At 47.3% G+C, this 22,253-nt stretch overlaps 1 protein-coding gene across 3 annotated transcripts in view; it reads right to left on the reverse strand.

Annotated features, from left to right (window-relative positions):
• GRID1 (glutamate ionotropic receptor delta type subunit 1) overlaps positions 1–22,253 on the reverse strand; it is a 793,510-nt gene that overhangs the window by 267,900 nt on the left and 503,357 nt on the right. For all 3 annotated transcript variants that reach the window (XM_021675822.2, XM_064374406.1, XM_021675824.2), the window contains 3 exons: positions 18,137–18,307; positions 5,133–5,294; positions 3,581–3,700 (listed from right to left, as the gene is read on the reverse strand). In XM_021675822.2, the coding sequence (XP_021531497.1) occupies positions 3,581–3,700; positions 5,133–5,294; positions 18,137–18,307 (453 nt within the window). The remainder of the gene's footprint in view (positions 1–3,580; positions 3,701–5,132; positions 5,295–18,136; positions 18,308–22,253) is intronic.

Genomic DNA, 22,253 nt, shown 5'->3' on the forward strand with positions numbered 1-22,253 from the left:
ATATATACAATGCACCTTTGGACACAGTGGAGGCTTAATAGTTCCTGCCTGTTCCCTACACCCAGCAGCTTCCCACACACCCCACCTTTGGAAGCTTCACTACAGGCGGCTCTGACAGACCTGTCAGAGCTCAATCATGAGCTAAGGGCATCTACATGGGCACATTCCTGGAATTCTCTTTGGAAATTCCTGTCTGAGCAAAGTGAAACAAAGCCAAGTAGAAATTTGAGGAGATCCTATTACATTTCTGAGCCCTGAAAAAAATATGCCTCCAATAGGACAGAAGAAGCATATACCAACCCCATCCCCAAGACAAATGTCAGACCAATGACTGTGAGAGCTGGAAGAGTTTCCAGCAAACCTTACCCCTGGTGGCAGACCCATGCCAGACAGCTCCAAGTACAAAACAATTAATATTTTGCTTGTAGTTACACAGCAAGCTGATGACACAGACCTTTGATTTTTCCATGCAAACCTCCTTCACTAAGAACGTACTTCCTGGATGAGATAATTGAATTAGTATTTGTCCAGCACCCTGCAGTGAAAGGCGATCCCCCACTCCTTCCCTCTGATGAAGGGGCTGAGTAATCTACAGTCTCTTGATGCCATTTAATCTAAAATGTTTGGGTGACTCACCGTCCCTGAGATTTCCCTCCAGGGTATTTAGTTTAAGAAAATATCTTGCTCCTTAATGTAAATGATTTCTCTTGGTTTAGGTCTTAAAGAAACTGCTTAGTCTGTGTCTGGTTTTGTTCCTATCAGCATATATAATCTTTGCAGGGAATGCTGCCCCTGCCCAGCATCATAGATCTGGGAGTCTATTCAGTTGGCTCCTTCAGCAGCTGTGCACCTTGCATGGCCAAGAGAGCTGTGACCCCTTGGACTCCGACCTTGGGCATTCCTTAGATGACTGATCTTTGTACTGTTTTAGTGTGGCTCAGGATCCTGCCCTCAAATCTGCCACCCATTCCCAATTGTTTTCTCCCTTATCTGCATGTCCTTTATTTTTAAGCTACCCCTATTTCCCAGTGCCACCCCTCACAGCCCCATCTCCCACCTGGAACCACTACTTAGCCCTGCCTTCAAAGGGTGCCCTACCCCCATGATACAGTCCTAATCCCTTCCCCTTGCTTCATCTGAAACCCCCTGGACTTGCTTTAATGCACCCTGGGCCTGAATAACAAACATTTGCTACAGTAAATCCCATTCGCTGCTTTCCAGATAACTTCTCCTTAGCAGTGATAAGCTGCCAGGCAGACAGATAACAACTGGGATATGCAGTTATTAAGGGCAGATTTTAAAATGACAAAAAGATACATTTTAAAATAAAGCCCACTTGAAAATCAGCTTCCCTTCCAACTCAATTACATTCAGGCCTTCTGCTCAAAGCTCCTTATACTGAGAGATTCCAGCTCTCACTGGCTTCAGGGTTTTTGAGGTGCGTTCCCTTGGCAACCTGGAAGGCCCAGACACCTGAAACAGGAAGTGGAGGACACAGTGCCTCCCCCTCACTCAGGCACCTGGGGTGGCCAGCACGGTGCCAGGCACCGGACTGGAGGGTCCACTGCTTAAGACAAAGCAGAGACCTCCACAGCCAGAATTCCCACTGAAAGAAGTGGGTTGGAGACAGAAGGAGCCAGCAGGCAGGACCTAATTTCAGAATAAGACTTGGTGATGAAGGCAAGTGCACCAGGACTGTGGCCGATGTGAACAGTTATTTCGGCAGCCAGCTATACTTGGCAAGCTTTTTCATGCCAGAGTGACTGAAAGAGCCCCGCTTACCTGGTGGGAGTCCCAGTGCAAGCCCATATCTCTTATGGTCATGACCCAGACCAATGCTGACCAACTATCCCCATCCCCTCACCAAGTCTCACAGCTTCGGGCATTCCTAACAGACATCATAGGCCAGCCCTGGCTTCCTGGACATCACAGGTCACACCCTGGCCTTCTATAGGGAGTCACAGAGTAGTTGCTAGCCAACCCCCTCTAGGATGCCACCAACAAACCTCTGAGCTCCAAAATGTCATCAAGGCATGTATGTCAGATATTGTGTCACAACCAATGATTGAAACTTCAATTATTTATATGACCAATCCATGACTCTCTCTTCTATCACAGAGTCGGCTGAAAATCTCCCCCCTCATCATAAGGACCTAGGCCACCCCAGCCTCTTCCTGGAGAGCTAGTCTTCTGCCCCATCTGTCACTGATGAGCTCTACACTGCTCCCTCCCTGTTCCTCAGCTCTCACACCCTCCACCAGTCCACATATGTGTCCTTCTACCCTGGCCATCAGGAGCAAAACTGAAGAAGTATCCCTACCCAGATTCTCAGTACCCCAACATCACTCAGCCCTTGCCCCCCACCACACTGCTCCTAGCCACTGCTGAGGCCAGGCTAGAGGTCTCTTTGCTGAGGGCTTATTCAGCTCCTGCTGAGAGCTCATGACTTGTGAGGACTGTCCTTCATGCTCCAGGCATCATCATTAGTAAAGACATCTTCCTCTGAAGTGTATGAAGTGTGTGTGTGTGTGTGTGTGCGCGTGCGTGCGCGTGCACATATGTCTGTGATTACATGAGGCTGTGCCTGAGTACATGCCAATCAGTTAATGCTCTCATTATTTCCTGAGAAGACCAAGCCCCTGTGGCTCGTCTACACCATGAGTCATCTCATCTCTGGCCTCTCCTGTACAGGCCATTTCTGGACGTCATCCAAGCCTGTGGAGTTGGCTATGCCTAGGACAGCCAGCCACTGACCACACCAGGATACCCACCATCAGCTCCACATCAGCTCACAGTGACCACATCTGAGGTCCTTCACTTGGATAATTGTTCCAGCCCTTGCTTTCCATATTGGCCTCTTTGTCCTAGACTCTTGGTGTCATGGGTCCCCTTAACTTTGAGGATCCCCACCCTGGATAAAAGGCCACATCCCCACTATCCACAATCCTGAAAAACTGTTCTCTATCCTCCATTAAAGGTGGAAGAAGAGGGAAAGTATCACTGGGAAGACCCAGGCCTGCCACCTGCACCAGCACCAGCACCAAATAAAAAAGCCAAACCTCATTCCGAGTTGTTCGACTCATCTGTCTCTCATATCTCTTTCCAAGGCCTCTGGCATTTTCCAATTCCCACCCTCCTTGAAGCTCAGTTTTCTGATTGTGGCCTTGTCTCACTCTTGGATCTGGAGGACACTCAGGCTGTAACCTCTGTCTCCTGCCTCAACCACAATTCACACTTGTCCTTGTGGTTGGGCTGATTTCACTGCTCTAAGAAAACACAATGTCCCCTATAGCCTCCAAGCAAGCCCCCTGATCCAAGCAGTAGGACCCAGTTATTACCAGGTGCCCTGCTCTACTCAAAGAGACTCCATTAGTGACAATTCCTGTTTGGAAACCTCTCTGCACTTACTCCCTGGCATGCCCTATAAACACCAGCCAATGGTAGCATCAGCAGAGAGACACTAGGAGGGAGGATATCCGTGCCAGTTAACAGTTGCTGGGAGCCCAGGGACCCTGTCACTGTGCTACACTTCAGTGGCACCACAGCAGTAAGATTGAGAGATAGGGAGCCTGAGGCTTACCTTGCGCATGTCTTTGCCAAAAGTCTCACTATAGGTAGTGCCGAGGATTTCAAATTGGACATAGGGATTCGAACTGTCCTCCCGAAACTCCATCACCCCAGTGAGGCCAGTGATGTGGCCCTGCAGAAGAGGGGGAAAAAAACCATTGGAGGGTGATGAAAATATGGTTAAGGTAGAGGATGGAGTCCCAGAGGCTAAGAGGAGAAAGGAAGTGGGCACCTCACCAAGAACGGGGGCACTCAGAGTCTTGAAACCATGGACAGGCCGTAATGAGGACAAGACGGGCTGGCAGTCCCAGGCCCTCAGAGTAGGATCAATACTTTCCAGGCCTTTTGCTTATGGGAGAAATCCCTAAAGCTTGCACCTGTCATTCATGCCATCTATATGCTTAGAGTCCCTGCTATGTGCCAGGCACCATGCTAGCCATGACATTAAACAATGGCAGCTTTTGTCCCCACCCTCCTGAAGCTTAGTCCTCCCCTTGCAATCAGCTCCAGGGGCTCATCTTAGCCTGAACCAATAGGAAATTCAAAGGTCAACAAGAGACACATCAGACACATGACAGTAAGTTGAAGGGCAGCAACCATGTGCATTGGTGGGCACAACCAGGACCCAAGCTCAGATCCTGGCTTTGCCACCTGTGCCACCTTGGGCACACTGCCCATCTCCCAGCTTTGGCCTGAAGTTAATTAGCTCCAGATGATAGAACCCACAAGGACTGGAGGAGAAAATGTGTACAAATTACAGCATCTGGCATAGACTGGCTGCGGTCCCCATGCCTCACTCTACTAGCTCAGTGTGCTCCATAGGAGCAGGAGGCATCAGGAGGCTGAGGGAGCCATGGTGAGTCCCTTTCTCTCTCCAAGTCCAAGGTGAGGTTCTCATCCAGATTTCTCTCTCATAGTCCTTGTGAGTCTAGAGAGTCCCAGAAACAGCTGGCCCAGAAGGGGCCCCGACTCTGCTCTGGGCTGCAGTAGATTCTCACCTACACTAGAACATGTTCACTGCTACTGAAACCACATGCAATTCATTGTGACTAAATTCCTAACATTATAGATTTCCCTATATGCTCTTTTGAAGCCTTTAAATGGCAATTCACTCTAGCAAATCTTCTATAGATTGCTCAATTCACTTCAAATCCAGCTTTCTAATTCAGTGTCCTTCCTCACCATGTGAGACACATCACAAGTGCACACACAGGTGCACTCCTCTCTTGGGGAGTGGTGGTCTGCATAGAGGGGTACCTGGAAGATGTGGGATAGGCAGTTGCCTCCATTTCATACCTACTTGTGGCCTAGGGCAAGTTGCTTAACCTCTCAGAAGTTCTTACATTAAATTGAAGACAGTAATGATAGTATGTATCCATGGACCACAGCTCACCTAGCCTGCAGATGCTAGGACAGGAAGAGTGACAAGGAGAGAGGCATGGGGAGGGGCCTACTGGGGCAGCCACACAGAGCCCAGCTTCAGGCCAGCTGCTAGAGGGGAACACAGTGGAGGTAAAAGAAGGGGACTTTCTTTGGCTAGGTTGGGGGTGCCCCCTCACACATACCTTTTTGATGGTGTCCAGCATAGACCTCCCACCGTTCCATGGTTTAGTGGACTTCCGTATGCAGTTGAGGCTTGCCATGCTATGCCACTTCCGGTCCTCCAGTTTCCTGTGAAAGGCGTTGGCCAGCATCAGAACACTGTCATACAGATAGAGGTTGGAGATCTGCAAAGACAGAGGCAGTAAAACCTTTTCCACAGGTGTATTTCCAAAGAACTTTGGAGAAACCCACAGAGAAAAGGAGGAATGCAGGATGCCAACACTGAGCTATGGTGCTCAGTATCTACACCAAGATCCTCGGCTTTTAGGTGTTCTTTCAAAAACCCAGCCAGATTCTGGAGTCCTGAATGGAATAAGACCTCGCCCTGACACAGGAACTAAATTGGAAGGTGCATCTGTACATCAACAAGGAGAACCATGATCTGTACCTAATTGAGAAATGAAGGATGGAGGAATGGATAAGCAGAAAGCATGGGGTCAAAGGATTAGTAGGATAAAGGGAGGGTGCAGCATTTGCAAAGACATGAAGGTGTCAAGAAACAGGGCCAGGCATGGCACAGTCTACCAGAGTATTTTGTAAATGACCAGCTAGTAAAGATTTTAGGCTTAGTGGTCTCTTTTGCAACTGTTCAACCCTGCTGATATAACTCGAAAGCAGTCACAGGAAATATATAAACATATGAGTGCAGCCATGTGCAATAAAACATTATTTTCCTAAACAGGCAATGTACTGGATCTGCCCTATGGGTCACCATTGGTGGATCCTTGGGTTAGAGGAACTGAAAACAGTTCAAGACAACTGTGTCAAGGGGTAAAATACAGAGGGAGCAGGATCAAGAGAGAAGTGGGGACTGAGCCTTGCAAAGACTTGGGGCCTTGCTAAGGAGGAACAGCAAAAGGAGAAGGACACCATTGTTGGGTCAGTGTACAGAAAGCTGGAGGTCAGAGCTGGGCCTCAGAAAGACCACTCTGGTCACTGGATGGTCTAAGGTAAATGGTGGCCTGACTGACCAGGTGACAGTGAGGACGATGGTAACAAGAGGTGAGGATTTGGTGCCTGCTGTGCAGTGGAGTCACTGCCACCCAGGGAACACATTGGGACTTGCAACTGTGCCCATCTGAGGACCACCCGTCTGCTTAGTTGTCTGTTCTGAGCTTGATGGTATAGGAGACACATCCCCGTCTAGAGGTCTGGAGGGTAAGACCATGAGTGAGAATCTAGGGTAACAGTGTGAAGAATGACACTGCAGCATCGGGGTTCAACCCATGTGTGGGGTCCAGGGTGGGCAGGCCAGGCTCAGCCTCCTGACTGTGGCTACAGACCCTGATCTGGATCTGGAGGAGCTGGTAGAAAACACCCACCCTCCCAGGGGCCCAGTGGGAGCTCACTGCAGGAGAAGGACAGCCCTGTTCTGGAATGTTGTCTTCATACCATCCCAGCCCTCCATGGGGATATCGGAGCACAAAGGAGAGAAGGAGGAGGGAAGGGGTTGAGGGCGAGGTAGCCTCCACCCTCAGTCAGGTTTGTGGCTCCCCCAACTAATAACTGTTGCACAAACAACGGGCAGCCAAAGTGGGTCAAGGGGACCATTCCTGAACACCTAAGCAGCAAGTCGTCTGCTAAAAATATTTCAGAAAAACAAAATCACGAGATAAAAATAGAAGATCATGTCAGCCTCACAGGACTCCTGGGAAGATCAAATAGGTTCCTTGGGCTGCAGAAAGAACCCCTCTTCCCCCAGCCTCACACCCACCCCTCCCCAATAAGTCCCCATACCACAACACCTCTGTGCCTTGTTCTCTGCAATTTACTTCCTCATGTTTCTTATTCCAGGTGCTCCAAAAGCAGAACCTTAGATGAGAACTTAGGTGGCAAGAATTCTCCAGCAACTGCAGCTGAAGGCTGAGGTGAGCCTATAGGAGACTCAAGGCATCACAAACATCTGCACCGTCACACCTGTCCAGCCCTCAAGGGCCATTCCCAGCATGTCACATCCAGGCAGAGCTGACTGCCTCCCCTGTAGATGTCCTTGTACACAGACAACTGAAGAGCTCTGTCCTGTCTGCCGCTGTCCTGTGAGCCAGCTCTGACCACTGTGGGCTGCATGCCCAGCGCCTCTGCACACAGTAGGTGTGACAGGATGGCCAGATATTGCAGAGGTGTCAAGAGTGTGCTAAAACAGAAGCCTCAAGCTGAGGGGGAGCAGGTCAGTGCCTGAACTGACCCCCTTCGGGGGCCTGCAGCACACAAGTGCTTACCTGATAGCAGGGAGATAACTAAGTACCACTGCCCACCAGGAACTCACCCCCTATCGCACAGGGAACACCATGACAGAACTGTGCCCCCAGCCACTTGAGGCCTAGAGGAGCATTTCCTCTATGAGCAGGACTAATTCACTCTTTGTTCCTGTCAACTCTCAGCCCTCAGGATCCCCCACCACTGCATGTGTTGCTAAGACTTCCTCCCCTCTGGAAAACAAACCCATAATGGAGATGTCATTACAAGGAATGTAAGCCACTTAGAATTGGGTTGTTGTTTTGGTTTTTTTTTTTTTTTTTTTCCTTTTCCCAAAAGAATAACTTGAAGCTGAGAGTCCTTGATGTTGTGAAGATTTCTCTTCTCAAGACATTCATGGGTCTCCCAGACACCCACTCATAGCTGATGCTATTTAACCAGCCAGGACTCTTTGACCCTTACCCCCACCCATCCACACACTCACACATCAGTGCAGAGCCCACAGTACCAGCTCAGCTGCAGCTCAGACCAGAATCCAGTGGAATCTCCCTCTTTCACTTCAGCACTTCTGTTCACAATGAATTAAGGCACTCAACAAATGTATGAATGTAGAGCGGTCTTGAACAAAGAGGAAAAAGCAGGACATGACTCAGAAAGGCCAAAGAAAGCCCTCAGTCCTCCCACATGGGTGTCTGCTTGGAAGAGTGAATATGTCCCAGTTGACAGGAACAGACTTGAGCAACGATCTTTTCCAGGCACAGATAGGCCTTCCCTCTGCCCACATATCACCCTGGATGTATCCTCTTTCATTATACATGTTGTCAGCTCATGAATGTGTTTACTTCAGCAATCTTTGAGTTCTTTAAGTAGTATCTCTAGAACTCAGCGCTAACCAAAGCACATAGCTAGTGCTTAATGTATGATTTGTGGCTGAACACATGGTAGACAAATGTATGCACAGATGGAAGGGTAGATGAATGGATGGATGGGTGGGTGGGTGGATGGATGGATGAAGTGAAGAAGTGATAGATGGATGAATGGATTGGTGGATGAAGTGATGAAGTGATAGATGGATGGATGGATCTTCTCAGAAGGTACACACTAACCACAAAAGAGAATTTTTTACCAAAAAAAGGAATTATAGAAAATGGATTGCAGATAAAAGAGTTTTTTTCCCTCCAACTTTAACTTTGGAGAGAGCCTCCTTTGTTCAAACAGCAATTTGTTCTTGTCTAAACATCTTCCTGATCCTCCCATGGAGCTGTTTTCTTCTACTCCACTTACTCCTGCCTCTTCCCTGGTAAGATGTTGCCTCTCTCTGCCTTGGGTATAACCTAACACTGCAGTAATAATCTGTGGCTCCTCCATCTGCTCTCCAACCTCAGCATCCGAAGTGAGGTGACCTACTTTGTGCAAACTGACTTTAGCTGACTGTTACTGGTGGAGATGCAGAGGGTGGGGAAGGCCCTACCCTCACAATCTATTCGAGAAGTGATTTTGGATAAAAAGATCACAAGTAGATGGTAGAAAGGCAGTTTATTATTGAGTCCCTCTCTACATCCTGATAAACATAAGAGAAGCCTTTCCTCAGGGAAAATGGCTAGAATACCAGTGTCAGGGTTGGTCATGCCAACCCGCTGAGAAGGAAGTCTGGAAGGAGAGAGGGCCCCAGATGCACGGATGCTCACTCACCATTGACCACCAAGGGCCAACATCGCAGGCTGGAGCCACAGGCCACAGGTGCAAAGAATGAGTCCTGGCTTGAAGAAGTCCTTGCCTCCCTCCCTCACATTGTAGGTTAGGCATGGCACAGAGCCCATTAGCAAAGGTAAGACAAGCCAGCAGATGCTGTCACTATTTAAGCCTTATCCGCATGCAAGCAGGAGCCCAGGGCTCTGAGTGACCTAGGAACACTGTATCACAAAGTTCCAGGAACCAAAATAGCATTCTAGGCTAAGAATAAATTTGAGAAGCAAAAGAGAGGTCAAAGTGCCAAGGCCAAGGGCATGGTAGAGTAGAGACCTGGCTACAAAGCAAAATACCTGGAACCAGGTCAGAGATGCCAGAGGGAATGAAATCAAGGCCAGACAGAAGCCAGGAAAATGACTTGAGGCCTTTCTGGGAGCCCGTGGGCTCTGTTTTAAGTGAGGAGAGAGCTGGAAGAAGGACTGGCTGGTTCATTTAGCCATCCCAGAGGTTTATGCCAAGTTCTTCTTTCGCTGATTATCATATAGTATGACTCTCACACTAGGGTTGCAGCTTAGGCAGGTGGTCTAATAGGATCAGCAACAGCTTTGGATTCATCCCAACCTGGGCCATCTTTGCTCCCTGCTGGATTCAGGTCTCTACAGCAGTGCATGGATACAGCAAGCACTCAATAAATGTTTATTGAAGGGGTGAAATACATTCCACTAGCATCCACTTGCTGAGTGATGTTGAGCAAACTGTTAAACACTCTTAGACTTATCTTGATGACAATAAAATATAGTGTGATCTGGGCTCCTGGAGAGGTGCAATGTGGCAGCCCTGATTTATCCACCTGTGGAATGCAGATGATAATACTCCTGTGAGCCAAGTACTGTTCTAAGATCTTTGCATGCATCTTCGTTTTTAGAGGGAGCAGAGACAGAAAGGAATAGAAGAGGCAAATAAAATACCTAAGCAGGCTCCTGACTTCAATATGTATGAGCTGAGGGCTCCTCCAAGGATGTCCCTAGAAGCTGAGGTCAGTAGGAGTCTGGATGCAGAACATGAGGACTACTGAGAAAATGAATTTATATTCTCCAACACCACTCATCCTCTCCCACAAGGCTCCTTGGTCCCTAAAGCCTTCCAAAGGCATGAAGGGGTCACGTCTGACTCCTACAGCTTGAGGGTCAGAGATCAAGCAAGAATCAGCGCTGAATATATTAATTCCCAGTCCCACCTGAAATCTGCTCACCTGGGCACCTGTGCACATGTCCCTGGCCTCCTCCAGGCCCCAGCGGCACAGCCACAGCTGCCACAGACCCCAGGGCTAAGCTGCACCTTTCAGGCCTACATGATCTGAGGTGTTGCAGGGCTGTCCTTTAAGGGAAAGGCCACTTCTCTGCCCCTGGGATGTTTCATAAAAGGTACCAATACAGGAAAGCTCAGAGTGTGTGGAGGGAGCAGGGGTCGGTGGGGGGAAGCTTTATAATACCCTGACTCTGATTCCTGAGAGGGAGACAGTGTGGCCCACTGTAGGCAAAAGCCAGACATTTACATAGCAAGTCTGGCTCAGCCGTGGGAGCCTTTGGCACAGTGGATTCTGCAATGAGACTAGCGAGGTGTGCAGGAGAGGTGGGGAAGGCAGGCAGGGTATGGCTGCAACAAAGGCCAGCTGCAGTCCAGCATCCATGGAAGGCATGTGCTCTGCACTCCATCCCCTGCCCAGCTCAAGGGTTTCAGTCCTGGGGAAGCCTCCAGATGTCCTCACTCAATGGTCACCTCCCATTGTTGGGGTGGAGTTCCGGTGCCCTTATTTTTCCCTAGGGAGATGGTAACCACTGGTTAACCTGCCTCCAGTCGCAGACCCTCCCTTTCCACATTGTACAAGTTTGCCTTACTCGGATACATGACCTCCATATCACATCACCAAGGGCAGAGCCACTATTGTCCCCTCCAAGTCACTTCCCAACTTCTTGCCTCTCACCACTTGCCCCAGGCACAATGAACTCTTCCCTGCTCTCTCAGGCCTCTGGGCCTGCACACATGCCAGCTTCCCTCATCAGAACATACTACAGTGTGGAAATTAAAATTTCCAATTTTGAGGAGTTTAGGAGAATCAGGAGGGAACATTTGTGAAAGTACATAACAAGTGCATAAATGGGTATTTGTGGAATTACTGAAAGTTGAATAAACAGTTCTAAACATGTTCTTAGAAACACAAAGTTAAAGAGATGTCAAGACATTTGCAAAGAAGACGCATCTTCTTAGAAGACAAGTGGTGGTGGATCGAGGCCGCTGGGGAAAGAGAAGGGAGCTCTATATGAATAAATGTGGAATTGGCTATCTTGCACCAGAATCCCATGCTATACATTTTCCTGAGATGGGAGGATCTTGCAAGGTGTAAATTTCCAACATCAGTTTCCCATGCAGGAGGTGGGTCCTCAGAAAGGTAACGGGAAAGGTAGGATGTGTCTTTGGGAAGCAGGAGAGAATTCAGCCATGAACTCTTGACGGGGCCTTCAGCTCTTGAGAGACCCAGATGGACACTCTTGGCTGCTGGATAATTAGAGATGAGTCACAAGAAGTTGACTGAGGACCAGGGATGGAAAAATAGATTTTTTTAAGTTATCACTAGAATTTCCATTACATCAGTAACTATATTTTATTTAGGAAAATACCTTGTGTCAGCAGGAGCAAAGGCCACCAGTAAGGCTGTTAAATTGATTTTCTTGAGAAAATAAGAAGTCAAGACCCAGAGGGAAGAAACAGAGGGAAGACAGGGAAGCCAGTGAGATCAAGCTGAGGAGACCAAGGAGCACTGGGGGCCGGGGAGCAGCGTTCTGAAACACTGAGCATTCCCCAGAGGGGAGGGGCTTCAAAGGCTGGGTCCTGCTTGAACAGCTACAATGCAAATGCACCACCCAACTCTCACCATGTGTAACACTGTCTCTGAGGCTCCTGAGAAGATTGAAAGCTGCCTTAGTCCACTCAGGCCACTGTAACAAAATACCATAGACTGGGTGGCTTATAAGCAACAGAAACTTACTTCTCACCTTTCTGAGACCTGGAAAGTACAAGATCAAGGTGCCTACAGATTCAGTGTCAGGTGAAGACCTGCTTCTTGGCTCATAGGTAGTGCCTTCTCATCATGTCCTGGCAGAGTGGAAGGGGAGAACTCTGGTCTCTTCAGTCTCTTATAAGGGCACGAATCCCATTTATGAGGGCTCCACCCTCATCACCTCCCAAAGGTTTCACCTCCTAATACCGTCACCTTGGGGATTAGGTTTCGACATAGACATTTTGGAGGGATACAAACATTAAGACCATAGTGGATGTCTTGCACAGAAGGGAATTTGTTGTCTTGTATCAGGAAGGCACTGACTTTCCACCTAGGCAAGCACTGGGCAGGGTGGAGGCAGGCACATTGGAAGCCCAGGTGCTCTCGTTGGTTACTGAGTCCCTGGAAGCAGGATCAGTACTACCAAAGGTAATGAGCGTATAAACCCCTGTGAAGTGTGTTGAGCTCCTCAGGAATGCTGCAGGCTCCTAGGTTGATCTCACTGAGATCTCTGCCCCCATCAGTGGGGAAGGGAGAGGCCCTTGGAGGACAGGAGGGTGTGCCTGCCGGGTGGCCAGGCTGTCTGCCTTCCTGGCAGCAGCACATGCCTTCTCTGTAGTAAATCTGAGACTTGAGTCATATTTTATTAGGGTGCTCCAGCCTAGTATTTGTTATGCTCTGGGGCCCAGGGAATTGTTGTGCATCTGCATTATCAAGGTAAAAATCATCCTTGGAGGTGAAGGGAGATGAATCACAGGCCATGGTCAGAACTAGACCATTATCCTCCCAACACCAAAGCTGAAAGTGTGGGAAATGTTTTCAATAAGAAAGGCTGCATTTCCTCCAGGCTTCTAAAGAGCTCAGTTTTCTCTTCCCTCTGTCATTAATCAAGCAAAGTAGACTGTTCAGGGAGACATCACAGAGGCAAACAGAAAGAACTGACCTCTCACCAAATCCTCAGACAGGTTGTGGTTGGCCAGAAAAGTCAGACAAGCAGCCGACAGAGGGTCCAGCGGGGAGGACAAGCTGACAACCAGATGTGACAGCTTGAGAAATGCACCCCAGGTGAGGTTTCTCTGCAAAACTGCTGCCACCCCACCCGTCCTGGGAGAGGGCACCACAGCCAAGCCTCAGGAGAAAGCAGATGGTAACAGAGGGCACAGGAGATGCAGGGAGCTCTGCTCACTGCTGAATGTAAGGGGACAGTGCGGAGAGTGAAGAGTGCTATCTGTTCACACCCAAGGCTCCCTGGGCTCCAAACGCACACGTGGCCACCTGCAGCCAGAACAGCAGCAGTTGTGCCCAAGGAGAACACCTGTGCAATTGTCTCTGACAAAGCCTTTCCCACTCTCTGTGTTAAATGTTCCCATATGGGTCTTTAGGGTTAAGTAAACCATTGAAAGTGACGTGAAATTCAAGGTAGCTGGTGTGGGGAGGCTCGGTGAAGCTCCAGAGGACAGGCTTCTACCAACAGGTTGACAAAAACCTTTTAGCCATGGAAGAGTACAGAAAGCCCTAAAAAATAGGGATGCTAGAGGGAGAGGTGCTGAAATGCTCTAATAGATTGTGTGCAGTGTGGAGGAGGAATGATTCCACCAAGCCATTCGACAATTTTAAAATGCACAAAGAAGAGAAATTTCAACCTGAGGGAGCATTTTATGGTAATACCACATTAGCCCCCACAGCTTAATTCAGGGATCCGGCTCCACAGTGACCACACAACACAGTTTATATCATTTGCCTGTCATCCCTTAGAAACACATTTGAATATAAATGGGGTGGCTATGTGATAATATGCCTTTTACTTCCATTGCAGCTCTGATGTCACAGGGCAGTACAGTTCCAGAGACAAAGTATGTTACAGATTCTCCTCTAAGCAAAGATGTCTGTGAAGTCTTAGCAAAGTCTCAGGGTTCTGACGGACTGGTTATCACTTTTATTACAGGCTGAGTCAGACAAGCCCTAAACTAACTTGTCAAGAAAACAAGAATGAGAAACACACAAATAAGACAGTGCTTTATACGGAAAAATAAACAGCAGTCTGCATGCTGGCAAATGCAATGCTTTTGGAGCACTAGCAGTCACATATTTAGGTATTTTTCTTCCAAGGGACTTTCTTTCTGCTAAATAGGAACCAAATTGATTTGCTATAATAGTTCTTGGTTGGCTTTAGAGCACAGAAAGCCCTGACCACAGGCCTCATAGAGAAAGACAGTTTCTGGGGCCAGATCACTAGAGAAGCCAAGGGATGGATGCTCTTGCAAAAATTCCCTGTTCTTCTTGGTCTTCCTAGAAACTTCTAAACCAGAATGATCATCCCAAGAGCAGCCATGGGGTGTGGGGAGGTGGCAGGGACTAAAGATGGACTGGAAAGCTCCATTTCCAAAAGGATCTTCACTAATTTCATCAAGACAAAGTTAATAATCCATGACATAAATGGTTATTTTTTCCTTGAGTTAGTTGTTCTAAATATTTTAGAGTCTTGCCAATAAATCTCACAGCTAGAGGCTAGTAGAAATTAGTTTGCCTTCTACACTGTCATTAAGAAAGAAAGAAGTGGTAATAGCTACAGAGAAAACTGAAGGGAATGGCTTGTAAATGAGATGAATCTACAAGCTGCCCAAGTAGTTGTTGGGCAGGATGAGTAAATAACTCCACATTTTCCTCTTATCACGTTGTCTCACAGGAAGCAGATGCAACAAACAGAGATAGAGATTCCTTTAATAAGGTGTTTTACTTATATAGAGAGAGAGGCACCTAGAGTCAATTTAACTTGTATTGAGACCTGCATTCTTTTTTTTTTTTTTTTTTTGAGACGGAGTTTCGCTCTTGATACCCAGGCTGGAGCGCAATGGCGCGATCTCGGCTCACTGCAATCTCCGCCTCCTGGGTTCAGGCAATTCTCCTGCCTCAGCCTCCTGAGTAGCTGGGATTACAGGCACGCGCCACCGTGCCCAGCTAATTTTTTGTATTAGTAGAGACGGGGTTTCACCATGTTGACCAGGATGGTCTCGATCTCTTGACCTCGTGATCCACCCGCCTCGGCCTCCCAAAGTGCTGGGATTACAGGCTTGAGCCACCGCGCCCGGCCGAGACCTGCATTCTTAACAGATTCACCCTGTAATTCCTTATCAAGGTCTTCGATGAGCAGGGTCATGTACTGTTGTATAAAGAGCTACATGAATCTAAAAGACATGGCCTGTCTCCCAAGCAAGGAAGCTATGACTGAGCACCCATGGGAGAGATGTGGACAGTAAGTGGTACACAAAGCTTGTGATAAGGGGCTGGAAAGGGAAACTGCCCTCCTACCTGCAGTGATGCCTTTAGAAAGCATGCTTTGGAGATAGGTAGACTAAATCACACCAAAAAAAAAAAAAAGAAGGCGGTGGCGGCGATGTTTAGCCCTTCCATGGAAACCCTGAATGTACCTGTCCACCACCTCAGTAATGATGATAATAGGTTAAGTATCCCTCATCTAAAATGCTTAGGACCACAAGCGTTTTGGATTTGGGATTTTTTTCATTTGCATTACATTCCAATTCCAATTTAGCATCCCTAATCCAAAAACGCAAAATCTGAAATGCCCCATTTTTTTTTTTTAGTGTTATTTTGGGACTCAAAAGTTTTAGATTTCAGACTATTTCAGATTTTGGATTTTCAGATTAGAGATACTCAACCTGTACTCCTAATAGCTCAGCACTGAACTGAATGCTTTCTGTATGTTCTCCCATTTAATTTTTATTATGACTCTGGGAAGTAATATTCTAACCTCCAATTTACAGAGGAGGGAACTGAGGCACAGAATGATAAACAAATATTAATAATGAAATAATTGGCTAGCAACTAGAGTTACCAGGATTTGAATCCAGGCAATTCGACTCCTCCTTTACTGCTGCTGCTATTATTACAAGATTCCAGTAGTGCTGCACTTAAGCTTTGCTCTTTATGTAGTGCCTGGGTCTCAGCAGGAACAGAGGGAGTTGGAGTGTCCCAGGGTTCCTGGGTCTGACACTGCATTTACCTCATTTGATGATGTCTGGCTACACATCTGGGAGCTGCACCTTTGTTTCTCCTCTCCATGGGCACCTGTCATTTAAGTAGGCCCTCAGCTAGATTCCCCTTTGGGCCCTCAGTCTCTCTTTCTTTGTATCCAATGTATCTGATATGCAACCAAAGGGCCCACCTGCACCTTTCACCCACAGCAAAAGGAAGCATCACAGACCTCAACGAGAAGCACTTTCCTCTTCCCCTGCTCCAACCTTTGCAGACACTTCTGTGCCATGGAAAGTGGCCCCATCTTTGTTCTTCAAGGAGACTGAGTGTGGTTTAACTAAGACCTGGAGAATGATTTAGGGCATATGAGTCAAGAGTGCCATGTATTTGGAGAGGAAAGAAGCCCTTCAAGGGAGAGAGAAGCTAGAAAGACCCTGCAGAGAGTGAGACCCTCACAGGCTCTGGCCCCACAGAGAGCAAAGGGATTCCCCTCTCCCCCTGCACTGGGTGGGAATGGGCACACACTCCCTGAGCCCCACTGTCTAAGGCCATTTCCATCCACATTGAGGCCGGAAGTGATAACTACAAAGGCACAGTGAGAGGAACTTGCTTGACCTTCACCATTTCTTCCAGACTCCACAAAGGAAGGCAGAATAGACCAGCAGCATCTCAACATGCAAACTCTTGTACCAGGGGCCTTTCACTCTGACTCAGGAGCCCAGGGCTCTTGAGTCCATGAGTGCTGCAGGGCACTTGGGTAAACTCTCTTGGCCACTGAAAGACCCCAGACATTCTGGTGGGCTCCCTGGAGCAGTGGACACTGGTAGAATGGGGATTATTCCAGATAAAATCAATACCTGCTGTGTTTCCCCATCAACCAGGAACACATTTCTCATGTTTACATCCATTGAGGCAAGTTTCCTTTTTCTCCCTACATATGAGATTATAGAGTAGATTCATTCCTTTGGTAAATTTGACACATGCCCATGCCCCACTCAAGATTCCAATAATTGCCTTCCCCAAAATGTGCGGCCCCTGATATGGTGAGAACAAAATGTTATGGGGTGGGGCTGATACTCAGGTGGCAGATACAGCCATCTCTGTTCTGAAACCCTGCTTTCTACCCCTCATCCCTGGCTGGATAAAGATAATGGAACTAGTTTCAAATGCTGAATGACAAGCATATCACACGTACAAATTTCTGGATAATTTCCACAAACCCAACTGGAAGAAATTTCCTTCTGTCCTGTGGCTCTCACTTACTAAGTGTCATGGAAGTTTTCTGAGGCACCACATTTCTAACCTAGAAATGGATCTAAGGCTGCCAGTGAGTACTCTCCACACTGTTTCCCTGTTGCTCCCAAACACCCAGAGAGAAACCATCTCTTACACCAGGCACATAGCTCTCCATCATATTCCAAAGCTCAAGACTAGCTAGTGCCGATTGCACATACTCGAGGTTGACCAGAAACACTTGGTATGTCTGGCCTTGGAAGGAACCAAGCCAGTGGGGTTCCATGTCATGGTCTTGCTGTCCTGCCCCTCCCTGCTCAACTGGGCATCCAGCAACATCTTGGATGACCCAAGCCTCAGCACTCAGCAGATGTGCTGGGACAGTCCCAACTTGTTTTGCAAGAGTCATATCTGTATTAATAAGAGCCTAAAGCAGGTTCAAAATGATCACTTCCCAAAGAAGACTCCATCCCCAGCCCTACCAGATAAACACATTTCCACAAGCAGTCATCACAGAGACATAAGAGACAGTAATCTCTTTACCCTCCATGCATGTAACTTTTAAATACCAGAGACACCCTGTGAGCCAATAAGCCCCGTCTGCTGACAACAGGCATAATTGCCTGCTAGTGCTGCTCAGAGACACTGCCCAGTCGACCAGTTTCAATTTTAACAAATGGCAGAGCTCTAGTAATTGAAGTGGGTGGGCAACAGGAGGCTCCCACATGTCTCCCTTAGCCAAGGGTGTGGGTGAGACACTTGGTGTAGGGAAGTGGGGAGAAGAGGCTGAGCACTGACCTGCAGCATCTGGAGGTAGCCTTCCTGGGGGTCGCAGAGCAGGGAGGAGATACGGTGGTTGTTCCTCATGCATTTCTGATTGTCCTTTGCAGATGGGAAGATTTGCCGGACCACAGTCATCCTTCCAAGGGCACTATGGACCAGATCCAGGATCTCCGGGTCACTGATTTCCTAGAAAAACAACCAGGCCCATGCTTACCATCCACTTAAGAACTAACTCTGCAAGAGAACTATCAGGAGGCATCTAGGCCAGCAGCCAGAACAGTAAATGCCAAACAGGGCAAGGGATTGGGCCCGGGTCACACAGTTCATTAGTTGCTTATTCACAGATAATACTTGATATCCCTTAGGTGCAAACAAGATTAGTCAACGTTTTCCCTACAGGCCAGAAAAAGATGTTTGAGGCTAAACCACTGAGGCACTGGTTTCCACAGGTATGAAGCTTTTAGGAACCATCGCCATCAAAGGTCATGGTAGACATTAGCCAGACAGAAAGGCTAATTCTCCTTTTGGGAGTTACCTACCTGATTCTGACAGGGAAAGCTGGGTTTCTCTGCCATAGTTGACCAATATACAATGAGTTTCCCTGAATTCTTCTAGAATTACATTCATTTTACAAAATATTTATATATGAATTTTGATAATATATCCATTCATTTATTCACTGTTCATTCCACAAAGTCTACCTAAATCTCTGAAGTTTGTTCTGTAGTAAGCACTGTGGATGCAGCCAGGAACAAATCAGCCCCTATCCTCCCCTGTAAATCTCATGGGTATCCTAGGATGGAATATGCTGTGTGCCAGGGCTATATATGTGCTGTCCATATTGATTGCACAAAGCCCTTTGCTCACATTAGCTCATTTAGTGCTCGCAACATCCCTCGGAATTCTGGGCAGTAGATCCCGGTATCATCCACTGTGGAGCATAGACATAGCAAGGAAAGGAGACCACAGGAGCTCTCTCCAGAATGGGGCTTCCCTGAGGCATCTGACAAGGGGTAGACTTGTGATGGCTAATACTGAGAGTCAACTTGATTGGATTGAAGGATGCAAAGTATTGTTTTGGGTGTGTCTGTGAGGGTGTTGCCAAAGGAGACTGATATTTGAGTCAGTGGACTGGGAAAGGCAGACCCACCCTCACTCTGGGTGGGCAACATCTAATCAGCTGCCAGCGTGGCTAGAATAAAGCAGGCAGAAGTTGGAAAGAGCAGACTTGCTCAGTCTTCCAGCCTCCATCTTTTTCCCATGCTAGATGCTTCCTTCCCTCGAACATCAGACTCCAAATTCTTTAGCTTTTGGACTCTTGGACTCACACCAGTGGTTTGCCAGGGGCTCTCAGGCCTTTGGCCACAGACTGAAAGCTGCACTGTGGCTTCCCTACTTTTGAGGTTTTGGGACTCACAGATTGGCTTCCTTGCTACTCAGCTTGCAGACAGCCTATTATGGAACTTCACCTTGTGATCATGTGAACGAATACTCCTTAATAGACTCCCTTTCATATACACATCGATCCTATTAGTTTTGTCCCTCTAGAGAACCCTGACTAACACGGATTTTGTTTCTGGCTAACAAGTTCTGGAGAATGAACTTGTTAGCCAAAGTGCCACTGGTAGACAGGGCAGGGTTGCAGTTGAGGAGTTGGTGATGCTGTAGAGGGAAGGTGGAGGGAGCTGCCAATAGCTCCCTGATCCAGGTAGAGGGTAGAGGCAGCAGGGAGAATGAAATGCTACAATCTTAGGTGACCTGGTGAGGGACAGAGTTACTGCCCTGCTGCAGGGAATGCTTGTGAGGACAGAAGGAAGAGTGGTCAGAGGCAGGGCTAGAGCCATATGCAGGGCCAGATGGGAGAACAGAGGGTCAGTACACCCCACAAAATGGCCATACTAAGAGAGATGAGGAGACCTTGAAAGGATTTAGGCTCAAACAAGCCACAGATTTACATTTTTGAAAACCTCTGACTGCAGAAGGGAGAGAGGATTAGAGAGGAACAAAACTGGAGGAGGAGAGAGCAGAGAAGAGAGCACCTGTCTCTGTAGCTGGGTACAATATGATAATTAAAACAAAATGGAAACTAACACATACAGACACCCCTCAACTTAATATGGGCTTACATCCTGACAAACCCATCATAATTGAAAATATCATAAATCAAAAATGCGTTTAATCCCCCTAGCTGGTGAACATCACAGTTTAGCCTTGCTCAGAATGCTCACATTAGCCTACAGTTGGGCAAAGTCACCCAACAGAAAGTCTATTCTATAATAAAGTGTTGAATATCTCACAGGATTTCTTGAATACTGTACTGAAGGTGAAAAACAGAATGGTTTCATGGGTACTAAACTGGGTATTCTACTGAATGTGTATCATTTTCATGCCATTGTAAAGTCAAAAAATTGTAAGTCAAACCATTCTGTCAGGGATAGTCTGTGTAAGGCAACAATTTCAGTGGTGGAAGAGAGACATAGCCAGGTTAAGAAAAGCTCTGGTTCACTCTTTTTTTGTTGTTGTTGAGACAGAGTCTTGCTCTGTCACTCAGGCTGGAGTGCAGTGGCCCAATCTCAGTTCAAGCAATTCTCCCACCTCAGCCTCCTGAGTAGCTGAGATTACAGGTGTCTGCCACCACACCCAGCTAATTTTTTTTATTTTAGTAGAGATGGGGTTTCACCATATTGCCCAGGCTGGTCTCGAACTCCTGACCTTATGATCCACCTGCCTGGGCCTCCCAAAGTGCTGGGATTACAGGCATGAACCACCGTACCTGGCCCACTCTTTCTAATAAGGGACTAAATCAGTGGTAAATTACAAGACAAAATCTTAACTACAAATAGCTACATTTTGAAACAGGTCTTAAATCTTTCTCCTTGCATGTGATACATTCTAGTTTTGAGATAATATGATGGTAAAAAGGAAACTAATGAGGTTAGGAATTAGGGATGAGGGTTTCAAAATCATTTAAACAAGAACATAACATTGTTAAGGGTAAGATGGTAAACGATGTATTTCAGGAACTGTCTTAGGAAGCTGAGGTGTGTGTGAAGCCTGGTCAGTTGAAACCACGTGCTGGATCTGGAAGTAAGTAAAACATTAAGGGCTGTATCCTTTTAGAATAATTAAGTTTCCAAATATACTGAATTACAGGGATTTCAAAAGAATTAAAATGCTATTACATATTGGATTTAGGGTTAAACTACTAAACTGTATTTCAGACAAAAGATTGTTCAAGATGATTTTATTGGATTGGAACCAACAGACAGTCAAAGGTGGGGAAATTGACAATGTCCATGTTTCAGGACTACCAGACGGAATGGGGCTAGAACACAGCTGGGCTTCGGGGAGGGGAGCAGAGGGCACAGCTGAGCCTGGATGTGCATGCTCAGCTCTGCTCTTAGCTGCTTTGGTGACCAAGGCCCTGCCCTGAACACAGGATACAGAATGAGAGAAATCACATTTTAATCTAACAGGAAGTAGGAATATAAGAAAAAGCAATGAGTGGACTGTTAGTTTTACCTTGAAGCCGGAATATAAAGGACTTGTAGAGGGAATTTTTAGCTAGAAAAAGCATGAGGTCATGAAGACCATAATTTAAATTATGCACAAAAGGGTGAATCAGGGACAGTACACCTCCAAGAGGAATTGGTTGTGTCTCCTGCCTTTCGTTTTTCCCACATTCTCTTGATGGCAGAGGGTACTGTAGGAAAACAGGTCATTTTCCTAGAAGTCCTCTGATTAAACTTCCCCTGCTCCCTCGACTTTCTGGAGGGAGAATCAGCAGCACTGAGATCTCCCTACCACACCGCAATCAGGAGCCTGGAAATCTGTAGTGGAGCTGACTTACAGAGTTGCACAGTACTTTTCTGTAAGCACAACCATCACTTTCCCAGGCAACCTGGGGCAGCACCTGGAGTGAGTGGCTAAGTAGGCCAAGGGCAGCCACAATATCAAGTGGGCTCAGCCCCTGCCCCCAGCTGCCCTAGTCTGCACTGTTTCTTTTTCCATTCTACTCACCCAGGAACTCCTGAAGGCTCCCTTTCCAACCCGTTAGCTGACATATGCCTTCCTCACAGTGAGGGTCTGTAGGTACCTTGCAGAACTTCTTGTTTTCCCTAACCCAGTTCTC

This window comes from Aotus nancymaae, unplaced genomic scaffold (genome assembly GCF_030222135.1).
Source record: "Aotus nancymaae isolate 86718 unplaced genomic scaffold, 86718_ANA_hifiasm-v0.15.2.pri h1tg000010l, whole genome shotgun sequence".
Taxonomy (NCBI): domain Eukaryota; kingdom Metazoa; phylum Chordata; class Mammalia; order Primates; family Aotidae; genus Aotus; species Aotus nancymaae.